The sequence below is a fragment of the Aythya fuligula genome, chromosome 1 (assembly GCF_009819795.1).
Source record: "Aythya fuligula isolate bAytFul2 chromosome 1, bAytFul2.pri, whole genome shotgun sequence".
NCBI lineage: Eukaryota > Metazoa > Chordata > Aves > Anseriformes > Anatidae > Aythya > Aythya fuligula.
This window is the reverse complement of record NC_045559.1, coordinates 1,658,726-1,680,217: the sequence shown is the minus strand read 5'-3', so window position 1 is coordinate 1,680,217 and position 21,492 is coordinate 1,658,726. Positions and strand designations below refer to the sequence as shown.

Sequence of the window (21,492 nt, the reverse complement as noted above, 5' to 3'; positions counted from 1 at the left end):
CGGTGCAATCACAGCTTGCTTGAGCAGATAAACCCAGCAGAAATAAGATTCTGTTCCATATTCTGGGCGCTCTCTGATGACTTCTGCACAGTTTGGTCTCTTTTTAAGCCTCTTCACGATATAAACGAGGTAGAAAGCTTCAGACCTGGGTGTCTGTGGGCTCGTTGTGGGGTGAGGACTCCACCTGGATTTATTTTAGAGACAAATTTGTCCCCGCAGATGCTGCTGGGGTGCTTGCACTGACATCTGAGCGTTTCAAATAACCCATCTCCGTTCCTGCCTTTGCCTCCCTTGAGGATTAACCTCTGGATTGTGTTTTTTCAGGTGGAGCTGCCCCGGGAGGGACAGAAGGATGCTTCCATCACCCCCAACCCCTCCAACGATGCCTCCACGTCACCAGCTGTGCTGGGCAGGGAAAAACCACGCGACCGAGCCCTGAATTTCAGCCCAGCTCCCCAGAGGACGCCGCACGGACGTGGAGAGCAGCCAGAGAGTGGGGCCTCTCGTTCCACGTCCTCAGAAGCAAATCCCAGCAGAGCAAAGCCCGAGGGGCTTGGCGGAGAAGGGAGGGCATCACAAGACCCCTCAGCACGTCCAAAAATCGAGGAGGAAGAAGTGGAGGAGGGAGAAGCAGAGGAAGAGGGCTCTGGGCATGGCAGCACGGGCGTGGGGACCTCTGGGTTAGCATTTTCTGGAAGAGGTGATGCCGACGCGGAGCAGCAGCCGGTGAATTTGGCATCCCCAAGGGATTTTGGGGTTCCCGGAGAGGGTCCTGAGCCCATCCCTGCTGCCTCAGCCCTTCCCCGTGAGGGCAAATCGATGCCAGCCCTATTTGGGACCGGGGCTGCCTCTCGGGGGCTCTCTGGTGGCACAACCCCGAGCGCGGACGTGCTGCAAGAGCCCTGGGGGGCTTTGGCCACCCCAGGTGCCGAAAAAAACAGCACCACTTTGCCACACGAAGCCACCCCGGCCGCTGTGGGTGACAGCAGCTCGGTGCCACCATTGTCACCTGCTCCGAGCACACATCTTGGTGTCCCCACAGCCGGTTCTGGAGCCGGAGAGGCGCTGCGGGGTGGTTTGGGGCAGGAAAATGAGGATCGTGCGCCCTCTGCAGAAAGCCTGCTGCTCGTTGGGAGCCAAGCTGCTGCCACGGCTGGCCTGGAGGCACAGGGACAGGCACAAAACTCGTCCCCTCCTGGCTCCAGCTCTGCCTGCCGGGCGTTTTTGGACAGAGCAGCAGCTGTGGGGGCAGCTCCGGGGGTCCAGGAGGCCGCGGCGCTCGTCCAGGCTCCGCGGAGGAGCAGCCCCGGAGGGAGAAGCTGCCTTCCCCAAGGGTGTGGAGGTGAAATTGGTGCTGAGCTCGCTTCGGGGAGCTCTGGGGAATCCAAACAAGAGCAGAACAAGGCTTTGGTGGAAGGACAAGGTGGCAGCACCCCTGCCAGCCACCCCGATGTTTTGGGGGAGCCCTCGGGAGCTGGTGACGGCCACGGCTTCGCCTTCGACTGTACAACCTGGGCAGGGGACTCCAAACCAGACAGCTCATCCCTGGCTGCCTGCACGGCCTCAGCTGCTGCTCCCCTTGTCCAGGAGCCTCCCCGGGGTGCAGACGCGGGTGCCCCTCGCTGCTTTTTCGGGCAAAATGAGCGGGGAGCAATCCTGTGCCCCCCTGGGAAGCCCTGCGAGCCGGGAGCCGCCGCAGAGCTGAGCGCGGCCGCCGAGATCCCAGCACCAGGCAGCTCCTTAAAGCCTGGATTTGCAGGAGAGGTGAAAAAAGACCCAGGTCTGTGCCGGATGGAGCCAACAGAGAGCTCTCCACGGGGTGTCCTCACGCCTGGTGAGGTGGAACCTGCTCCTTGTTCTCCTCCACGCAGCCCTGAAGCAATTTGGCACGGCGCCGAGCCAGAATCAGTCCTCGGCGCGCACCCCGACACGAATCCAGCTCCCTGTGGTGCCACCACACCCTGCTTCGGGGGACAGCAGCCCCTAGGAGCCTGCCACACGCATGCCACCCCCCAAATCCGGGCAGCAGGCGTGCTGCGAAGCCACGAGGAAGACTCCGAGGGAGGAAGCAGCGTCCCTCGTGCCAGCCCGGCGGCTTTGCCAGCAGAATCGGTGCCACCACGGGGCGAGTACGAGGCCGAGGAGCCCGGCGTGGTCACTGATCTTCATCATACTGAGGTGGAGGGGGAAGAGGGAGCAATCCCCGTTCCCCCCTGGGGGTGCTTTGCACCGATTTCCCCTCCTCTGACCCCATCCAGGGGGGCAAGGACTAAGCACGACGACTCCTCCTCCTCGCCGAGCGAGGCCTGGGGCTCCCCGAGCCCGGAGGAAAACCTCAGATGGGCCGAGCCCGGCGAGCCCAGCGGGCTGGAGGAGGCCAGCAGCAGGCAGGTGCCACCTTACGTCAATATTACGGACAGCCGGGGGGTCTCCAAGGATTTCCTCAACTTCACGGTCACCAAAAAAACCCAGCGGGGCAGGAGGGGGAACGAGCGGCCCTCCAGGAGACGCCGCCCTCGCGCGGGGACGTCGCATTTGCTGAGGGCCCTGCTGGGGCCGCGGAGGGGCCGGGAGGAAATCACCCAGCACACGTTGGACATGGAGCAGCTCCGCTTCCACTATAAGCTAAACCAGATCCTGAGGCGCGGGCGACCTCCCCTTTCTACCTCCGAGAGCATCTTCCCACGGCACCGCTCGCTCCAGGCGGCCTCCGAGACGTTCCCCGGGCAAGAAACTCCCCTCCCTCCGTCCCCACGGAGCAGGAGCCCTCTGCAGGTGACCATCCTGCCCTCGACCCCGTGGCCGGATGGTTTTGGCTGTCCCCAACCGCACAGGGACCCGTCATCCCGTTGCCCCCCGTGGCACGAGAGGTCCCGAAAGCGAGACCTCGCCGCTCCCTTCCACCTCAGCAAGCTCAAATACGAAAAAACCCCGCAGGAGGAGCCGCCGGGGGCCGCCTCGGCCATCCTCAACGAGTGCCCCCAGCTCGACGGGGTGATGCTGAGCGGGGTCGAGACAAGAGGAGAGGACAAAGGGAAGGGCTCGGAGGGCGTGGAGGATTTCGGGGATTTGGTGGCGGAGCTGTGCGGCTCGCTGCGGGGCCGCCTGCGCAGCGTGGCCGAGGGGGCCTGCGGGAGCCCGGGGATGTTTTACCTGGTGGAGACGGGAGAGGAGCCTTTCTTCGCCAGGGTGAAGGTAAAACTGGGCGGGGAGGAGGTGGCGCTGGGTGAGAAACACATCAGGTGGAGCAGAAAAAGGGCTTCAAGCCCTGATTTCACGCCCCACATCACGGCCGGCTCGTATCCCACCTGCTTTCCCCATAATTTCCCCCTTTCCCTCTTCCCTGCACATCCTGGAGGTGCAGAGGGCTTTTTCTCTGCTTTTTCATCCTCTGCAAGCAGTCGCAGCCCCCGCTGTCCTTACCAGCTCCCGGCTCTTCCACAGCTCTGAAGATATCCCTCGTACAAAACCTTCAAACCTACAAAATTTCTCTTTTTTTTCCCCAATTACTCAGACCCTGCTGAAGAAAGACGGCCACGTGGAGATGGAACCCCTCAGCTTCTGCAGCGCCAAACGCCCGGACAGTGACCGGCTGCTGGTGGTGATCAGGAATGAGGACATTTCCTCACACATCCACAAGGTAAGACCCGAAACTGCTTTATTTTTTTTATTTTTTTTCTAACCAAAACTTGGAAACAACGAATACCAGGATCCATTTTATGGGTTTTTAAAGTTTGCACTGAATATACCTGTAAATTCAGTTGGCACTCCCTGGAAATATGCTGTTACTTACACGGTAAGAGTGGTGCTTCTCAAAAATCTGTTAAAAACAGCTATTTTCACATCACAAACCAAGTCAATTCTGCTTTTCTGCTCCCTTTCTGATCGCTGCCCAACCCCACTTGGAGCAGCCCAGCTCAGATGAACCGGGCTGAGCTTATTTAGGTTAACGGAGCCCCCCAGATGAGCTTTGGCTTGTGGGCTCTGGGGAATAACGAGCCACCTGCAGCTCCCCATATCACAGCCACGGTTTTGGGGTCGAGCTGTGGAGATCTGAGCGTCGGGGTGATGCAGACAGAGGACGGGGTTGGATCCTCAGCTTGTCCCCACGCGGATCGAGCGTGGCTGAAGCTGCTGGCGCTGACGTGTGGCTGCCTTCGAGCAGGTCCCCTGCCTGCTGAGCCTGAAGCACTGCCCCAACGTGGCGTTTGCCGGCGTGGACAGCCCCGAGGACATCACGGTGCACACCTACCAGGAGCTCTTCCACACCGGTGGCTTCGTGGTGTCGGACGACAAGGTGTTGGAAACGGTGACGCCGGGTGAGTCTCGCTGCCACCCCCTGGGTGCAGGCGTTCAGGGTCAGTTCCCAGCTCGTTTTCTGACGTCCGCTTCCAAAAACATCCTCTCTTCCTGCTTTAATTGGGATTTTTTAATAGTTCCCTTCGAATCGGTGCCCAAAACCCTGTCTGGATGGCGGGTCCAAAATATTTAGGTGCTGGCGCAAGCACATTGGGGGCCAAAACCACGAGGGGCTGGAGCTGGGGACGTATGGGATGCTCAGCCTATAAAGGGAGGGCAAAAAGAAGACTCTTATCTTCATCTGCTGCTATCTTCATCTCCTCCGTGGTGTTAAAACAGCCACGCTCCTGGAGATAGATGCACGGTGACGGGACAGGTTGCCCGCTCACCCTCTGAGGTATTTAGGGGGGGAAAATTGACAGCAGGTGGGTTTCCAGCCACTGGGACCGAATCCCAGAGAGGCTGTGAAGCTGAATCCCTGCAGATATTTGCAGCTCTCACGGACAAAGCCCTGAGCACCCTGTGGTGGCCCTGCTTCGAGCAGGGGTCGTGCTCCTGGGCTCGTTTCCTCCTCAGTCACCCTCTGGCTCTTTGCTGTCTCCCCAGGCCAGCTGAAGGAGGTGGTGAAGGTGCTGGAGAAGCTGAACGGGAGCGGACGGTGGAAGTGGCTCCTGCACTACAAGGAGAGCAAAAAGCTCCAAAAAGACGTCAGGTGATGGCTCCGTCCTTCTCCTTTTGAGCGTGGCGTCCCCTCGGCCTGGGGATGCGGGGAGTCGGGTGCCTCTGCTCGGGTTTTGGCCTCTCACGAGATAAAATACGCAGATTTTTGTTTGCGTGAGAGCTTTCCCCGTCAGGGAGGGACCACGAGCGTGGAACTGTCAGCGTCTGCACGCCAGCAAATAATTCGTGCTGGATTTTTGATCACCTGAACAAGAGGGAGCAGCAGGAGGAGGGACCTGGAGAGGAGCAGCTGGCCCCGAATGCTGCCTTTGCATGCGGTCCCGGATGAGGCAGAGCCCTGGCGGCTGCCTCCTGCACCCCGCTGTGCCTCCAGAAGGCAGTTTCCCCCCCTCTTTTGGCAGACGCACGCTCCCCGTGTGTGTGACAGCCTGCGAGAGGCTGAGGAAAGGCACAAAATGAAGCTCGAGAAGCTGCAAACCCAGCTTGCCCCAGTTAGCCCAGTCAAACAGGCACTGGGAGCTCAGGGTACTTTCCGGGGGCCTCCCTCTGCTTCTTTGCCGTTTCCTTTTCTGCCCCATCCCTCGTGGGAGTGGGGGAGCTCCGAGAGAGGCCCCAGGATGTTGCGGGGAGCGTCTAAAATCAAACCTTGCTGGGAAAAGCAGAACTTCTCCCCGTTCGAGGCTGTTTGCCACAGCATGAGTGTTCAAATGATGCTGTAGGAAAAAGAGAAGCCGGCGCATAATGTGCTCGTTAAAACGTCCTGCTTTTATCCCGGCTGAGCTCAGAGGGACGTTTTTACGAGGCAGGCTGCCTTCTCTAGAGCTAAGCCGCTGGCCAGAAAGGTCAGCTTTCGAGTAACGACCTCGGAACAAAGAGGAAACCAGTCTGTTCTCACCGAGCTGAGAGTGCTGCAGCAACGGGGGAGGAAGCTCAGATCCTCTCCGCGCTAAGCAGTTGGTGATAGCACTTGGTAATTGTTTCCAAGACCTGGTTTTCAGTCCTCCAGGTGTTTCCTTGAGCTCAGAGCAAGAGTTTTCCTTGCGCTCATCGCTGGCACGCGTGTAGCATCCCTCAGCTCTGTTGTGGTGCGGGATATCGAGTTAAAAAGTACCCACGAGGGTGGAAGAAGCATTTAAGGGGGAAAAGCCGGCCCCATCCTGCCTGCTTGATCCCTGGGCAGGAAGGGGGTGCTGCCCCTCACCCCTGGCTGCTTCACCTTGCTCCTCTCCCCGCAGATGGGACACCAATGCCCAGAAGAAGAGCTTGATCCTAAAATCGTGCCAGGGGGCCGAGCTGATCGAGGTGCTGCACTACCACGCCTGCGACTCCCGCGCGTCCCCCAGCTCCGAGTACGTGAAGTGTTTGTTGAACCTGCAGGTCCAGCACGTCAGCGCCAGGTTCGCCGTGTACCTCACGGGTAAGGACAGGCTCTGGGCGCTGCTCCTGCTGCCCTCAGCCCCCCAAAAACTGTGGGACGTTGCAGTGCGGGTGGGACAAGAAACGCCTTTATTTTCACTCCTGTTTCTGCCAGAATCACTGATTTGAGGTGTGGGTGCGGTGTGGACGGTCTCACGGTGAATCCGTGCTGTAAAAGGCAAAATGAACAGATTTTTTGGGGAGGTCTGGTAAATCCTGGCAGGTTTTCGGGCCTGTGGCTGGCTTTGTGTCACGCTCTAAGCGTGGCTTGGCTTGGTTGCAAGGCGCTGTCATGAAATCTGCTCCCATTTGCAAAACAGAATAACCGCGGTGGGATTTGGGGGGCATTTTCTCTAGGTCTCAGCACAGTTCCCGGGTGCGTGTCTGACTTTGTGCCGCTCCTCCTCTTGCAGAAAAGCCCGGCGCCAGCAGGGAGCTCTTCGAAAGCAAAGGAATCCTCGTGGCCGACGTCAACACCTTCCTTGGGACGGTGCAGAAAGTGGCAGCCCCGTTTCGGAGAAGCTACTGGTAAGGGAGAGGAGGGGGAATTTCGGATCGACCCCCTTTTTCCCCCAAAAAAAGCAGCAAATTGTGGAGAAACGGGATGAAAACACACCGGGAACAGCTCCTGGGTGGCTGCAATGAGCTGGGGTCCCAAGGGACCGCCTGCAGGACCCTGAAACCTCGGTGCTGCTGCCCGGAGCCACGAGGGGAGCGGGGCAGTGACAGTGACAGTGACAGTGCCACCTCTTTGTCTTGCAGGTGACGATGGGCTCCTCCCCGGGTCCCCGCAGCGCTGCTGGGGGCGTTGTGATCCTCTGCAGGTCCAGCCCCCGCGTCCTGGCGCCCCGAGCAGGGGCGGGTTGGCTTCAGTTCTGTACATAGAAATTATTTAAAAATGGCCAAGAGAGCCTCGTGGGGGATTTTTTTCTTCCCTGCCATCGAGTTGGGCGTAGGGCAGAGGTTACGTTCGCGTTACGGTTTTAAGTTATTGCGGTGGTTTTAAGCAGTTAGAGCAGCTGAGAGGGGAAGGAATAGGAACACGGAAGGAGCAGCGGTTTCCCTGAAGGTTTAGAGCCATCGGAGCCGGCTGTAGTAAAAGCATTTTCCACGTGGCCGTCGCTGTACACAAGATGCATGCGTTCGAAGCTGGGGGGGGCGGGGGGTGGATGTCTTAAAAGCTGTTCGGGGACCAGTGCCCGGCTGTCGGGGCAGCCGGCGGCCTCTACACTACATTTGGAGTCAGCCTCTCGGTACCATTTCACCGCTGGGACTCGGGATGCTTTCCAGCACGGGGAAGTCTTGTAAATGCCGGAACAAAACCCTTTTATTTATGGTAGGTCAAACGAACACACACCACGAAGAACAACAGCGCCGAGGACCTTTGCGAGAGCCCCTCCGTACGCACGCGGAGGCCGCGGTTGTCCTTCGGTGCTTTGTTTTTTTTTTTTTTGTTTGTGTTTCTTTTTTTTTTTTTTTTTTTTTTTAAGTGTAATGACGTGAGAAGCTGTGTACAGGATGACTTTGTATAGAGTTTGTCTATTAAAACCTGAAAACCTCCCCGCGTGGCTGGTCTCTGGGTCGGGTGCTCCTGCTCCCAGGTGGGAGAAGCAGCCCAGGGGAAGGGGGAATTTCCCCTGCGGCCACCACAAGAGCCTGGTGCGGCAGCAAGAAGGGCACCATGCTTCCCACAACGGTGCCAGCAGCCAGGAGAGGAAGCGCTGAAAGCCCCGAGCAAGGGAGGAAGGAGCCCAAGTCGAGCAGCGCCGGGTGCAGGAGCTGCGAGGCAACAGCCTGCTTTGCTTCCTTCTTCAGCAGCCACAAGAGGTGCAGAGAAAAGCGGTTGCAGGGCATTTTCGCTGCTCCTAACAGGGCTGAAAGCAAGCCCTGCGCCTCAAAATGCCTGCCCCCTGCACCTGCATCTTGCTCTGAGCCAGGGGCCGCACATTTTTCACCACCGAGGAGGTGAAGCACAAGCAGCGCCCTGCAAAAGAGCCACGAGAGCAGGATTAGGTGGTGCAGCAACCAGAAATGCTGTTCCTAGAGGCAGGCACTAGGGGGTGGCTGCAGAGAGCACGCAGACAGCGAGCAGCCTCATGCTACTGCATCATCCCCCCTGCCTGAAGCAGCCCTGAAAGCAGCAGGGCCTCGGAAGCCAAACCTTGGAAGCCAGAGCCCTTTTTCTAGGAGGAATTTGGCCCTAGCAAGCAGAGATCCAAGGGATCTCGGCGAAGAGAGGCTGCTCGTCCAACTGAAGTGAATCAGACCAGAGCACAGGACTGGTTTTCCAGAATTTGGCTTTACTTCGCAGTACAGAAATCATTTGGAGCCTTCAGGAGACACGAGAAGCACAGGCTCTGTCATACCGATACCGCAGCGCCGTTTGGTCCGTCTGAGAAGCCACCAGGGGACAGAAAATACTTCCACATCTTGCCTGCTCTGTAATTTGTTCTCTCAATTTTATTAAGATTAAAACACAAAGGAGCCTTAGGCACAGCTGTGTCCCAACCGATGTAAACAGTTTGAGAAGCTGAAGTGGAGGTTAAGTTCTGTGCCCAGAACTAAGCCAACATTTGCTGCTACAATAGATGTGGGCTTTGTCCATAATACAACTTGCCACAGAGTTAGATTGATGGGAGAGACTTTAGGGATGCTGTCCACAATAAATGGAGTGCTCAGTTTCTATTTTCCTTGATAATCAGGTTTGAGTGACAACTGTCACGTCTACTAGCTCACCAGAAGCACATAATTGTGAAGGATGTTTACAAATGATTAAAAATACAAGGTAAGACACAGCTGTCAATGAGTTATCTCAATCTGCACCAACGTCTACGTCTGCAAAAAAAAAAAAAAAAAGGTTCAGTCTTGCCTTTCACTTACGAGGTTAGTCATTAAATCAGTCAGTAATTTGCCAGATTCTGGACAGCAGCCCTACTAGAATGAAATAATTAACACATGATATCCAAAAGGGGAACATTACCAGTGCAGTACTCTTCAATCTCTCAGAGATGGGATTACAAAAGCAGGCCTTACAATATTGAATTTCATACAGTGTTCATTAAGTTCCTTATATATTCATATTAGCCGATTTAATTTCTCCTAATTAGAGATTCTCATTACTGCTGCTCCTCCTCCCCGTAGATATCGTTCTTCTTGCGTTTCATCTCTTCAAAGTCAAACTCTGATCCCATCATCCTCTTATAAATATCCTTGATGTCATCGCACGTCGTCTCGAAGTGAGTGGTGGCGTCGTAGGTGCGAGAAATGAAAATCTGGGGAGAGAGAAGCAGGAGGTTGAGCACCGGGCACGACCCCCTCCTCGCGCCCCCGCCGCCCCCAGCTACAAACCTGGCTCTCGGTTCCCAGGTCAGTTGGTGCAAACAGGTCGCTGATGCTAACGAACCTGGAAGAAAAAGGAGCAAAAAGTCCTTCAGCGGGGTTTTAAAGCATCGCTGAGTAGCTGCAGCAGTGGGAAAAGAGCTAAACGAGAGGCCGTCGCTCTGCCCAGCGTGCGATCAGACAAGGTGCAGGGGAAATTTGGGTTTTCAACGCGCCGCAGAGGGGTGAGGTGAGGAGGGGGGTGGAAGGGGGCTCGCTGGGCTCTTACTTCTGCTCGATGGGCTCCAGGAGGTCCAAGGCCGGCTTGATCTCTTTCTCTGGGTCCGCGGTTTCCACGGTGGTGCTGGCGATGGCGATGTACTTCCCCTGCGCCGCCACGTTGTGTGCGGAGGAGATCATGCAGACGTAGATATCTGGGGAAGGGCAGCAGTCACGGGTCACCGGGCGATCCCACAGCCCCAAAGCCTCCTCTCCCTCACATACCCGCACACCTTTTCCTGTTCCCCTGACTCTTTCTACCTCCTAGCCTCGTTTAAGACCATTTTTGAGTGCAGAGGGGTCTTTGCCCTGCCTCGACTGAGGGGTTTGGACACGAGCAGCCCTGTGAGACCCCCAAATTCAGCTTCTTGTAGCTCATCAAGGACAAGGGAACGGTTCTGCAGGACTAAAGCAACGCTGCTGCATCTCCCCTCTGGCCTACACACTCCCTCAGCCCCATGGCACGGTTCTGAAGGGTGCCAGCGGCTCTGTCAGGCAGCAGCAGCACCAAACAAACCCCAGAGTACACCCAGGGAGCAGAAAAGCAAAGCCACACAGGGATTAGAAAGCTCCATGCAAGTGCTGTGGGGCCCAGAAGGAAGCCAGAAGGCTTCTCCTGGAGAAAAAGCGCACTAAAAGGTCCCTTTCCAGGAAAAAAGGCACAGAAACCGCCCCAGGAGCTGCCATAAATGCAGTTTGCTTCTCATCAGAGCATGCAACCCCGAGACCTGCGTGCACACCTGATTTCCGGTTGACCTGGTTCTGTGGAATGATGATCTGGCACGAGTTGGCGTCGTTCGTGTTCTTGATGGGGTGGCTCAGGATGCAGATGACCCGAATCACCTGGCCAACCTTCGTCACCCGGTCCGAGACGTAGCTGGGGTCGCAGATGAGCTGTTTGCAGCGAGCCACCTGCGGAGAGGACAGGCAGCGAGTGAGCAACGCGCGGGCAGCCCGGGAACCCGCTGGCTTAGGGGAAAAATCCAGAGCTCTACGAGGTGGCCGTCCCTGCCCCGGCTGCACGAGGGTTTTATTCCACTGCCAGCAGCACAGCTCGGACAATCCCAGTGGCAGCACCCACCCTGTGAAGCCGGGGGGCTGATCACACCTTCCCCGCATCACTCAGGACACAAAATATGTTTTGACCACTGCACAGCCCGCTCCTTCCAGGCCAGGATCATAAATTGCTGTGCTCGAGGCCAAAATGAGCAGGTAAGGACTGACTACCTCACACCAGAACTCGTTATCACGGTCAGAGTTTAACATTTGGCCCATCTGAAGCCTCCAGGCAGCCTGCACTTGGGTACATCAGTCTGTAGCATGGATTATCACCTCTGCTGCTAGCCAGGACGTGTCACCCATACCCAGGCGGGACACGTTACCCCACCAGGGAGGGCTAAGCTGTCCTACAAAGCTCACGCTGCGTTTGGAAGCGCATTTATAGCTTCCCAGCAGCTCGCAGCACTCTAACTAGTTAAAGTTTTACACTGCCAGTTTGAGAAGAAGCTGGAGAAAAGCTCAAAGCTAAAACTTATTGTCAAGGGCAGAACGGTTTCGTGCCCAGGTTAGACACACCACGCTCCTTTCCAGTTTTACCAGCCTGATTTATTTAAAAAGCAACCTTGCCACTCCCTCAAGACTCGCCCCAGCTCTGGGATTCCTGCACTGTGCTCCTCACCATCACGGCTCCTCGAGATCCCTACGAGAACGAGCTGGCAGGGAGCAGAACTCCGCCAGCCTCGGTTCTGAGATGCGGGGTCAGGGGTAAGGGAGGAAGTGACGGGCACCGTACCTCCCCTTCAGACTTGACGCCGACCACTTTGCCATTTTCTATCACAATTTCTTCAATGGGCTTGTTCAGCATGTAGGTGCCTCCGTATATAGCACTTAGCCTGCAAGAACAAAGCCATTTGAGCATCTTCCAGGTTTTTTTTTTTTTTTAATTATTATTTTTTAACAGCCCTCCCAGCCCCTTCTTTCTGTTCCACTTGAACAAACCGCACATTATTAGACTTAAATCATTTCAAAATATGCTGTTTAAGCATCCAGACAGTGGCTGCTGCCTGCCAGTCCTCCTGCAAGGCACCAGCCAGTGTTTGGAGGGAGTTACAGGTGCCATCATAGCCAGATAAAAAGGATCTGCTCGGCACAACGCAGCACAATTGCCACAGGGACCAGAAACGTCCCACACAGAATCGCTTCTCGACTTAGACAGCATGAGAAGCGTTAACAACAGCAGGATTTTTACGCAGCATCACGTTCCAGAAGCCTGAGCACCAACCCCACACACCTGATCCTCCCCCCCAGCAGGGCTGAGATGACCCCAAAGCCAAGTTCTCACCTTGCAAATCCCTGTGGCAGCTCTCCGAGGCCATAGAGGGGGTACAGGTAGGGGCTTTTACCGTACCTAGCCAGCGACTCGCTGTAGAGCTTGATCCTGTTGATTGTTTCTTGGCATGGTTGATCTAGATAGCTGGAGAGGGCAGTTAGAAGGTTTGCAGCGATTCATAAAACCGAAGTTTAGGGCAGAATACGCTCAGAAAAATGGAACTTTCACTTCCCGTGACGTTCCCTTCCCCACCCGCTGGCTGCTCCGAGCAAGAACTTCCCCTGAGGTGCCCTTTCAGACGGGCTTCACGTCACAAGGGGTTTCACTGGGGAAGGAGATGTTGCATCAACCCCAGGAGCCCACAAGATATAAATACCCCATCAGCAGAGGAGCTGGTGTTTGAAGGTCCACGCGGCACCCAGGGACAGACACTGCAGGGTTATCCCCACCCTAATCCCACGGGGCACGAGCTGCGAGCCCCAGGGGAAGCCACACTTACTCGTCAGTCCTGTAGAGTGCGAGGGCATGGCCCGTGAAGTCGATAACATCCTGCCCCAGGTCGAACTTCTTGTACACGTCACGCATGGTGGTCTTCTTGGGATCGACGCCCTCAAAAGTTCGGGGATCGTTCTCGTCGAAGTTGGCCACGTACACGAGGAATTTCCTGAAGCGGCGTTTCTCGAACAAGCCCATCAAGCCTGAAAACGAGACGTTGTCAAACCCACAAAGCTACTAAAGTCAAAAAAATTGTTGCTGGAGTCAAAAATTTCCCCACGTGAGATCGCGCGAGGCACCCTTTAAGCATTTTAATTCTCTACAAATTGGAGAAGCAAGACCGGGCCTGCTGAAACGTGAAGAAGACAGCAGCAAAGGCACCTCCTGCTCCTCCTCCTGCCAGCCTCAGCCTCCAAAGAGGCTCGCTGGAGGACAGCGACGCAGCCGAGCTGAAGAACAACCGATTGCTTCACAGCAGCACCAGGGGTGTCTGTCACGAGGAAGGCTCCGGCATCCAGACGAGCAGCACACAGGGAGCCTTATTTCCAAGCGCTGCTTGACCACACGATGGGTCTCTACATGTCACAGATTGCCTTCTGCTAGCTCCTAAGGCACCTCACTAAGCTATTCTGCAGTAGTTTTAGCTCCAGAGTGGAATTTAGGTAGCCAACAAGAATTAAGACTGAGCTGGGTGCCACGTGGAGTTAGTCATTCTGGTTTGCCTGCTGATAAATGTAACGTTTTTCACATAATCCCATCTGACAAAGACCTGACGCTAAATATTTCTGGGAGATCTGGAAGCAAAAGGTTACATCTGGGGCTTACGAGGAGGGAAAATCCTGCAGAGTTCTCCTTCCTCAAAAACTCCATGAAAACAGGAGCTCAAGGCTCAGGAAGCCCAGGACCCACACTGCAAGCGGTGCCTGAAGTCAGAGGAGGTGCAGAAGAATCCTACACTAAGCATAAGTTGTTATACTTGTTAGAGTGATGGAGCCGACGCACAGCACCACAGGATCAGGCTAAAACCTTTTTGACATGAGCACAGACCAAATATTCTGGTATTTGGACCCGTTTAGGGACGATGGCCTCAGGAGGAAATAAAATCAAGCGCGACTACTCACTGGATGCCAAGGCTTCTGCCTCAGTGGAAGGAACTTTGTAGATCTTCCCTCCCTTGTAGACAAAGCTCCCCTCGATCACCTTGAAGTCTAAGTAGCGAGTGACTTCTGTGTAGAGCAGCATCTTTACCAACTGACCTGTGAAGGAGAAGCCGAGGGGTTGTTCAGAAGCTGAGGGGAGGCGGGGGATGCAGGCAGCTCTTCCAGCACCACAAAATCCCTCCCAGATCAGAGGGGTTTCTAGGCGAGTTAGAAATAAGCTGAAAGCAGTGACCAAACCTTGTCTGGAACCAACCCTTCTTCCACCGCACTAATCCTGAGCAGGGCTGGCCCTACAGAACACACCCACCCCCTTCTGCTTCAGGGATGTGAGATTCCAGTAGCCAGTGCTCGATATTTGGCAGCGAGCTGCCCCTGAACTGGTTTCCACTGATAAAAAAAAAAAAACTTCATTGATCATGGATTTGGTCGAGAAGAGCTGTCTCAGCACCACAACTCTCAGATTAAAGGACGAGGGCTCACAGCACCAACAAGGGGTGAGAGTCTGCAAGCCGTAACGTAGGAAAAAAGGGGGGTTAATAAAGGGGATTCCTCCCTAAGGCACGGGATAAGGGCAGTGCAGGAGCTCATGGCATTAAAAACGCAGACATTTTAGGGGAGGATGCTGGAAAAGGGCCGTTAGAACCCAAAACAGGCTATGGCTGAGCACTCCAAGCTGAAGCCATCTCCCAAGTTTGAGAGGTGCGCAGCCAAAGACAGGAAGAGCAGAAATTCCTAAAATCTGTCCACGTGCAGGCCAAGTGAAGCGAGTTTCCAGCAGCTCCTTCATTAATGCCATTTAGGGATCTTTATTTGATTCCAGGACCGACCACCGACCCCAGCTGAGGGTCCCAAGCTAGGCTCTGGAGGCAGTTTTGGAGCTGGCAGCGCTCACCGTTAGCCATGAGGAATTTGGGAATTAGGTCCACGTTCCAGTCCCGTCCTCGCCCCATAGATTCCGGCGGAGTTCCTGGTAGATTAAACCTTTTGTAGAGCTTGGGAGAGAGCACAAAACTCGTTGGCACAGAGGAAATACGCAGGGGTGGGCTTCCTCCCACACATGCACACACTTTTCCGCCCCCTCCTCTCCCCCAGCAGAACGTAAGCAAGCTTTTGGCCAGGGTTTTAATTCTGGTTGAACTTCTGATGCAAACCCACAAAGCGCATCCAGGGAGCTCTTACGGTGAGAACCAGGCAGCGTTATTTTGCTCACCCATCCTCCTTTCTTCCTCCCAAGGCTTAAAAAGCTTGGCAATTTAGGACCTGCTGAACCAAAACACCGCTTAACACGGCTGCAGGGAACCCCAGCAAAACGCCTGCTTCAGGAGAGGGGCAGCCTCCGCCACGAACTCGACGCAGATTCCCCAGTTTTAATGTTTTAAATATTTATCTGGTGTGTTTACAAACGCCAGAAATTGTTATCGGTGCCATAAAATGTTTTTCCTCAAAGCAAAGCCTCAACGAGGAATTAATTTTGGATCTGCCCCAAAAGAAGAGCCCAGGGGGGATGCGATAGCCGGGTGTCAGCCCCCGTACTTACATCCTCCAGGGGTGTAATGGACGCGCTTTCCCCTCCGTAGTACGAGTTACGATCCATGTGCAGGACTTTCTTCCCGTTCACCGACATGATCCCGGAGAGGATGCATTCCTACAAGCAGAGGGAACAAAAAAGACACGAGGAGAGGTTATTTGGCTTCGGGACTCCTTCTGTCTGCGCTCCCGATGCTCTCTCGCAGCCCAGGTTTGAAGGTTTGGGCAGTCCTTCGAAGAAACACGCTGGTGGCCTCTCGGAAGCAGACCTACAACCCAAAAGACCCCTGCTTGGGGTGGATTAACCCGTTAGGAGGTTTGGGCAACGCTGGGTAAGCCAAACCAGGCGTTTCAACCGCACAGGGCTCCCCTAAACAAGCTGACGTATTTAGGATCGGGAAATCCGTGCTCCTAAAGCACCAGCTATCGGGTTAATGACGTTCATCCTCTTAAGAGGGGCAGCGCCAGCCTCTACGGGTGACACCAGGAGCGTGAGATCCTGCCCTAAAGGGCTCCAGGAAGCGTCAGCAAAACCCCAATCTTTGGGATTTGCCACGCAGGACAGTCAGAATTGCTCTGGGAGGGCGCAGGTAGCTCGAAGAAGGGATGAAGCCATTTAGGATTTTTATGACCTCAGTGGACACGCCGCTACCCTTGCTCTGTACCCCCCGGGATTACACCCGAGCAGGGGATCAGCTGCTGCGGCTGAAGGCGACACCAAGAGGCTGAGCCTAATCGCGGAGGGACGCAAGTGGCGGCCCCGCAGAGCCAGCTGAGTGATTCCCAACGCTTTGCCCCCAAAATTTGAGAGCAGAATCAGCCCCCACACCCCACAAAACCTCTCCATGATCCACCAGCTGCTCCTTTTAGGGCATCCTCCACGCCAGCTCCCTCCTGTCCCAAAGCCCCTCCACGTTTTCCCGGACGCAGCAGCGGGCAGAGAGCCTCCGAGCAGACGTGGCTGCCTCAAATCCCATATTAATCCCATATTAATCCCATATTCCAACACCGCCAGAGAGCCACGAACCCTACAACGTGGAGGAAGCACAGGTGGCCTTTATGGTGCCAGTGAAAACGTTAATGATTTACTGCCGTGACCTGGGGCATCGCTGCCAGCACAGCTTCCTCGCCTGAACCCAAACCAGAGCCATTTGTCTCCACCATAACTTGGGGTTTTCTCCCCCAAACCCTCGTCCCCACAGCCAGCACCACCCCACAGCAAATTTAGGTTCCTGGAGAAGACGGAACAGCTCCCAAACGCCTTTCCAACCTCATTTCACGCCCTCTAAACGCTGAAATGGGGATTTTGGTGAGGCACCACGGCGCTGTTCCATCCGAGGCCCCTTTGGCAGCTCCGTTTTTATCCCCCGGGTCGTTTCCCATCGCAGCCGCCGAGCTGACAGCGCGCTGCGGGAGGCACAATGGGGTTTGGGATCGTCCTCCCAGCTCAGCAGTTCCCGTTGGCAGCCACGGCGGCTCGGCCGCGGCTCTTCCCATCCACCAGAGCGCTGGGGAGGGAGGAAAAAGAGCCTGGGAAGGGCTGGAGGCTGCTCAGAAAGGAAAAAAAACAGAAGGGGGGAGTTTTAGGGTTCAAACCCGTAGCTTTCTGAGCAGAAATCCTGCATAAATGGGTAAAATTAAGTGGCTGCTGGCAGCACCAGCAGGAAAAGCTGGGGCATTCAGAGCAGCTCCAAGGAAAGCTCGTGCGGGCGCCGGTTGGAGGTTTAGAGGTGGCACATCCCGTAGAAATCCAAGAAAAACCCCAAATGGGGAGAGAAATCCATGAAAAACCCCAAATGGGGAGTAAAGGGGAAGCTGGAGGCGTTGGGGTTTCCATGCTCAAGTCCATCAGTGCTTCTGTCTCGTGAAACTGGTCACAGGATGGCCTTTTGCTTGCTGAAACCTTCGGGAACGGCGGGGAGGAGGCGGGTTTGTAGGATTTTCTCCCAGCCATAACACTCGAGGCAGCATCGTTCCATCTGACAGCTCCGAGGGGAGGATCCCACAAATCCTTTCCAGGTGGGAACCCCGCAGGAAGGCGGAGTTCCTCTGCTGGGAGGAGGTTCAGGTGCATTTGGGGTTTGCATCAGATAACCCACGGCGTCCAGAGAGCAGCCAGCAGCTCCCGAGGGATTTGAGGGATTTTCAGAGCCCGGTGGTGTAAATTTAGGGTGAACCCAAAAGGAAACAAAACCACTGGGTGCTCTCCTGCTGGCTGATTAAAAACACCCAAGGGAATGACCCTACAGCCATCGAGGCCTGCTGAGACCCCAATCCCAGCAGCCACCCCACAAAGAGGCAGCTTTGACAAGGAAACGTTGTTTTGGGAGCCGGGAATCCCAGCCCGGAGGCTGTTTTGGATCTTCGTGGCTGCTCGAGGAGCGTAATTTAGGACGGGAATATCACTGCCGGGCTTCCAGAACCATCAAAACAGTTCTCGGGTCGTCTTGGTCCGATTCTGCAGCCAGAATTGACACCGCAACCAGCCCACCCGGGGCTCTTCTGTAAATAAAGGCTTCAAGAATTGGTTTTATTTAAAAAAAACACCCAAGTGTTGCTCTGAGGAGAGAAAAAAGCCCTCCAGGAAAGCAAAAAGCCCTCCAGGAGAGCCGCCGCTCGCTGCCTGTCCGAAAATCCAACGCAGGCTCCACTGGCACTCAGCTCGCCAACCCAAAGGACATTTTGGGGGTTTTCCATCCGAATTTCTCAGGTCTAGAGGACACCCATCACGCTCCAGCGGGTATTTCGGAGCAGCACCAGCTCTCCGGGTCAGCACACCTTCGAAGCCAGCCCTAATTTATTCCTTTTACCTCAACCACGAGCTCGTCCCCGAAGCGATCCCACAAGAGGCCTTTTGTCAATTTTACCCAAGCAGAAATTCCCATTTTAACGGGGCTCCCGGCCATCGGGGCCCCCCCGCCAGGAGGTTATTGAGCGGTTTTTGATATTTTATCCCCCAAAATCTCCTTTCCTTGCTACGCTGAAGGCAGAAGCGGGTTTGAGGACAGATTCCCTAGGAAAAGGGTCCCTGTCAGAGCTGTTCCTGCCAGCTCAGTGGAAGAAGGGATGAAAGGAAGGGGGAAAGCCGGGCTCACCCTACAGCCGCTCCCACCCTTGGTGCATTTTATTCGGGCCACCTCCTGGGTTTAGGACACCCGTGTCCGTGCTGGGAGGGGTCTGATCAAGCAGATCCCGGGGCAGCAACCCCGTTGCACGTGTCCCTATTAAGAGGGGAAGCTGGAAGGGGGGAAAAAAAAAAAAAAAAACCCTCACAGGCAGCCCCGCAGACCCTTCTTTGTCTTGCCACCTCTCGGAGGAAACAAAGGCAGGAAAGGAACGGGGATGGAACGGGGCAGGCAGCCTCCAACCCACCCCCTCCCATTTATTTCCCTCCTCACAATGCCTCCCAGCCGCCCCCCAAAACCCTCCCTGCACCCGCAGCGCCTCCCCGGAGGCAGGAGGCAGCAGAAATGCCCCCAGCAAACCTCGCAGGCTGCCATTTTGTTTCTTTTTTTTTCCTTTTTTTTCATTTTTTCCCTTTTTTTTCCTCCTTTTTGCAGCCTGCCAGGACAATAGGACAAAGCCCCGGCGCCGCGCCCCGATAGCTTCCCCCTCGGGGAGAGCCGAGGGATGACCGAGCCCCCCCAGAGTAACAGCAGAGGGATTTTTTTGGGGGAAAAACGAGAAGGATTTGCGCCAGGGCTCGCCCGCAGCCCCATCCCCCTCCTGCTGCAGTCAGGGCTGGCTGGCGAGCTGCAAAGGCTGCAAAGGCGGAGCGGTAACCGGCTCTGCCTCCACCCTAAAACCGGGTTCGGCTCCGGCTCCGGGGAGGGCGAGACTCCAGAGACCTGCACCCCCCCCAACGGCTTTTTTTGGGGGGAGGCGAGGGAGAAATAATCGAGATTAGGTGAAAAAATTTGTATTTTGTCTTAAAAAAATTGGTGATGAGTCCCCGTCCGTCCCCCACCTCCGCCAAAGAACCGCATTTCCTGGGGCCTCCTCCTCCCACGGGCAGCAAAATTGGTCTCCGGGGGGGGTTCAGCACCCCAAAAGGGTCCAGGGGGGGGTTGTGATAATCCGGGGGGATTATTGGGGAAGGGAGGGTGGGGGGGCTGCGATACCCTAGGGAGATTATGGGGAAAAGGGGGGGATGTGATAACATAGGGGGGTTATTGGGGAAAGGGATGGGGAGGGGTGATAACCCCAGGGGATTATTGGGGGGTGTGATAACCCCATGGGATTATTGGGGGGGTAATTTAGGGAGATTGGGGGAAGGTTTGGATGGGTTGGGATAACCCAGGGGGATTATTGGGGGTGGGGCTGGGAGAACCTGGGGAGATTAGGGGAAGGTTTGAATGGGTTGGGATAACCCAGGGGGATTATTTGGGGGGGGGGGGGGGGGGGGGGGCTGTGATAACCCGGGGAGATTAGGGAAAGTAAAGGGGATAAAATGGGAAGATTATTAGGGGATGGTGATAACCTGGGGAGATTATGGGGGAAAGGAATAGAGGGGGTGTGATAACCCCTGGGGATTGGGGGGGTGATAATCTGGGGGGATTATTGGTGAAAGGATGGGGCTGGGGGGCTGTAATCCAAGGACTTTACTGAGGAAAGGAATGGGGAGGGGGCTGCGATAACCCGATGAGATTATCGGGGGGCTGATAATTCGAGATATTATTGGGGAGGGGGGGCAGCGATAATCCGGCGGGATTACTGAGGGAGGGGAAGCGATAAAATGAGGAGATTATCGATGAAATGACCCGGAGGGGGGCTGTAATCCGGCGGGATTATTACGGAAAGGAGCCGCGGGGGGCTGTAATCCGGCGGGATTATTGAGGAAAAAAACGAGGGGGGAGCATCGGGAAGCGGGTGAAGCCCGAGGGGGCCCCGTGAGGCGCGGCGGGGCCCGGCGGGGCGGCGGCCGCAGGCCTCGGGGCGGCGTCGGGCGCTGCTCTCACCGTCAGGCCGGTGCCCAGCACGATCACGTCGTACTCCTCGTTCATGGCGGCGGCTGAGCGGGCGGCGGGGCCGTGCTGGGGCTCGCTGGGGCCGGGCCGGAGGCGGAGGAGCCGGGGCTGAGGGAACGGGGCGAGAAAATGGAGACGGGGAGGGAGGGAGGGAGAAAGGGGAGGGGGGGGGGGGGAGGAGGGGCGGGCTCCGTCGCCTCACGAACCCGCCTCGGCCCCGCCCCCCGGCGGCTGTCAATCAAGGGCGGAGCCGCGCCGCTATTGGCTGGCGGCGGGCGCGGCGGGGAAATGGGCGGGAAGGGCGGCGGGGGAGCCGCCGGGTGGGCGCGCGCATGCGCGGAGCTTTTTCAAACACCCCCCCCCCCCCATCCGAGGAGGAGGAGGAAGGGGGGGGTCACGTGGGGAGGGGGCACGTGACCGGGCGTGCAAGGCGCGCGTGCAAGGGGCACGTGCGCGTGCAAGGCGCGTGCACACTCAGCAGCCCTTGTGCAAGGGCCTCGCACACTCAGCAGTCCCTGTGCAAGGCACGTGCACACCCAAGAACCCTCGTGCAACGCCCTCGCACACGCAGCAGCCCTCGTGCAAGGGCTTTGCACACTCAGCAGCCCCCGTGCAAGGCCCGTGCAAGGCGCATGCACACCCAAGAACCCTCGTGCAAGGCACGTGCACACGCAGCAGCCCCTGTGCAAGGCGCATGCACGTGCAACAGCCCCCGTGCAAGGCGTGTGCACACTCAGCAGCCCCCGTGCAAGGCGTGTGCACACTCAGCAGCCCCCGTGCAAGGCCCTTGCACGCTTGGCAACCCCATAGGTCCCCCCTTCTCCCCTCCTGGAGCTCCCAATGGGGCACAGCCCTGCCCTACAGCTGCTGTAGGGTCTCAGCACGAGGAGCAGGAGTTTTGGGGAAGTTTGGGCGGGTTTGAGGCATTTTGTGGGGTTTTCTCCTCTTTGCCCTTGCGCAGCGCACCCTTAAAGTGTTTTTTTTTTTTTTATGGGGTTTGGTGCCTGTGGATGGGGGGATG

General features: G+C 56.4%; 2 protein-coding genes across 3 annotated transcripts in view; one reads left to right on the top strand and one right to left on the bottom strand.

Annotated features, from left to right (window-relative positions):
• The window catches only part of TASOR2 (transcription activation suppressor family member 2), a 33,890-nt gene extending 26,106 nt beyond the window's left edge, over positions 1–7,784 (top strand). The window contains exons 19-25 of one of the 2 annotated variants that reach the window (XM_032207619.1): positions 325–3,195; positions 3,515–3,640; positions 4,166–4,319; positions 4,906–5,011; positions 6,216–6,397; positions 6,810–6,924; positions 7,159–7,784. In XM_032207619.1, coding sequence (XP_032063510.1) covers positions 325–3,195; positions 3,515–3,640; positions 4,166–4,319; positions 4,906–5,011; positions 6,216–6,397; positions 6,810–6,924; positions 7,159–7,162 — 3,558 coding nt within the window. In that variant the 3' untranslated portion in view covers positions 7,163–7,784. Of the gene's footprint in view, positions 1–324; positions 3,196–3,514; positions 3,641–4,165; positions 4,320–4,905; positions 5,012–6,215; positions 6,398–6,809; positions 6,929–7,158 lie in introns of those variants that run through there. The other variant, XM_032207620.1, reaches the window with a different exon arrangement.
• Positions 7,785–8,676: 892 nt separating this feature from the next.
• GDI2 (GDP dissociation inhibitor 2) lies at positions 8,677–20,613 on the bottom strand. Its single transcript, XM_032195699.1, has 11 exons — positions 20,463–20,613; positions 15,515–15,622; positions 14,870–14,969; positions 13,939–14,073; positions 12,822–13,020; positions 12,335–12,466; positions 11,786–11,885; positions 10,734–10,905; positions 10,004–10,148; positions 9,745–9,799; positions 8,677–9,668 (listed from the first exon to the last, which is right to left on the bottom strand). The coding sequence occupies exons 1-11, from the start codon at positions 20,505–20,507 to the stop codon at positions 9,513–9,515; spliced, it is 1,347 nt and encodes a 448-aa protein (XP_032051590.1). The 5' UTR covers positions 20,508–20,613; the 3' UTR covers positions 8,677–9,512.
• Positions 20,614–21,492: the final 879 nt, after the last annotated feature.

Excerpts from the sequence above, each read along its gene's own strand:
- GDI2 (XM_032195699.1), bottom strand. The coding sequence starts at position 20,507 with ATGAACGAGGAGTACGACGTGATCGTGCTGGGCACCGGCCTGACG. Across the intron at positions 15,623-20,462 it reads TGCTGGGCACCGGCCTGACG|GAATGCATCCTCTCCGGGAT; the intron begins GTGAGAGCAGCG and ends CTCTGCTTGTAG. Across the intron at positions 14,970-15,514 it reads CCATTACACCCCTGGAGGAT|CTCTACAAAAGGTTTAATCT; the intron begins GTAAGTACGGGG and ends CTCTCTCCCAAG.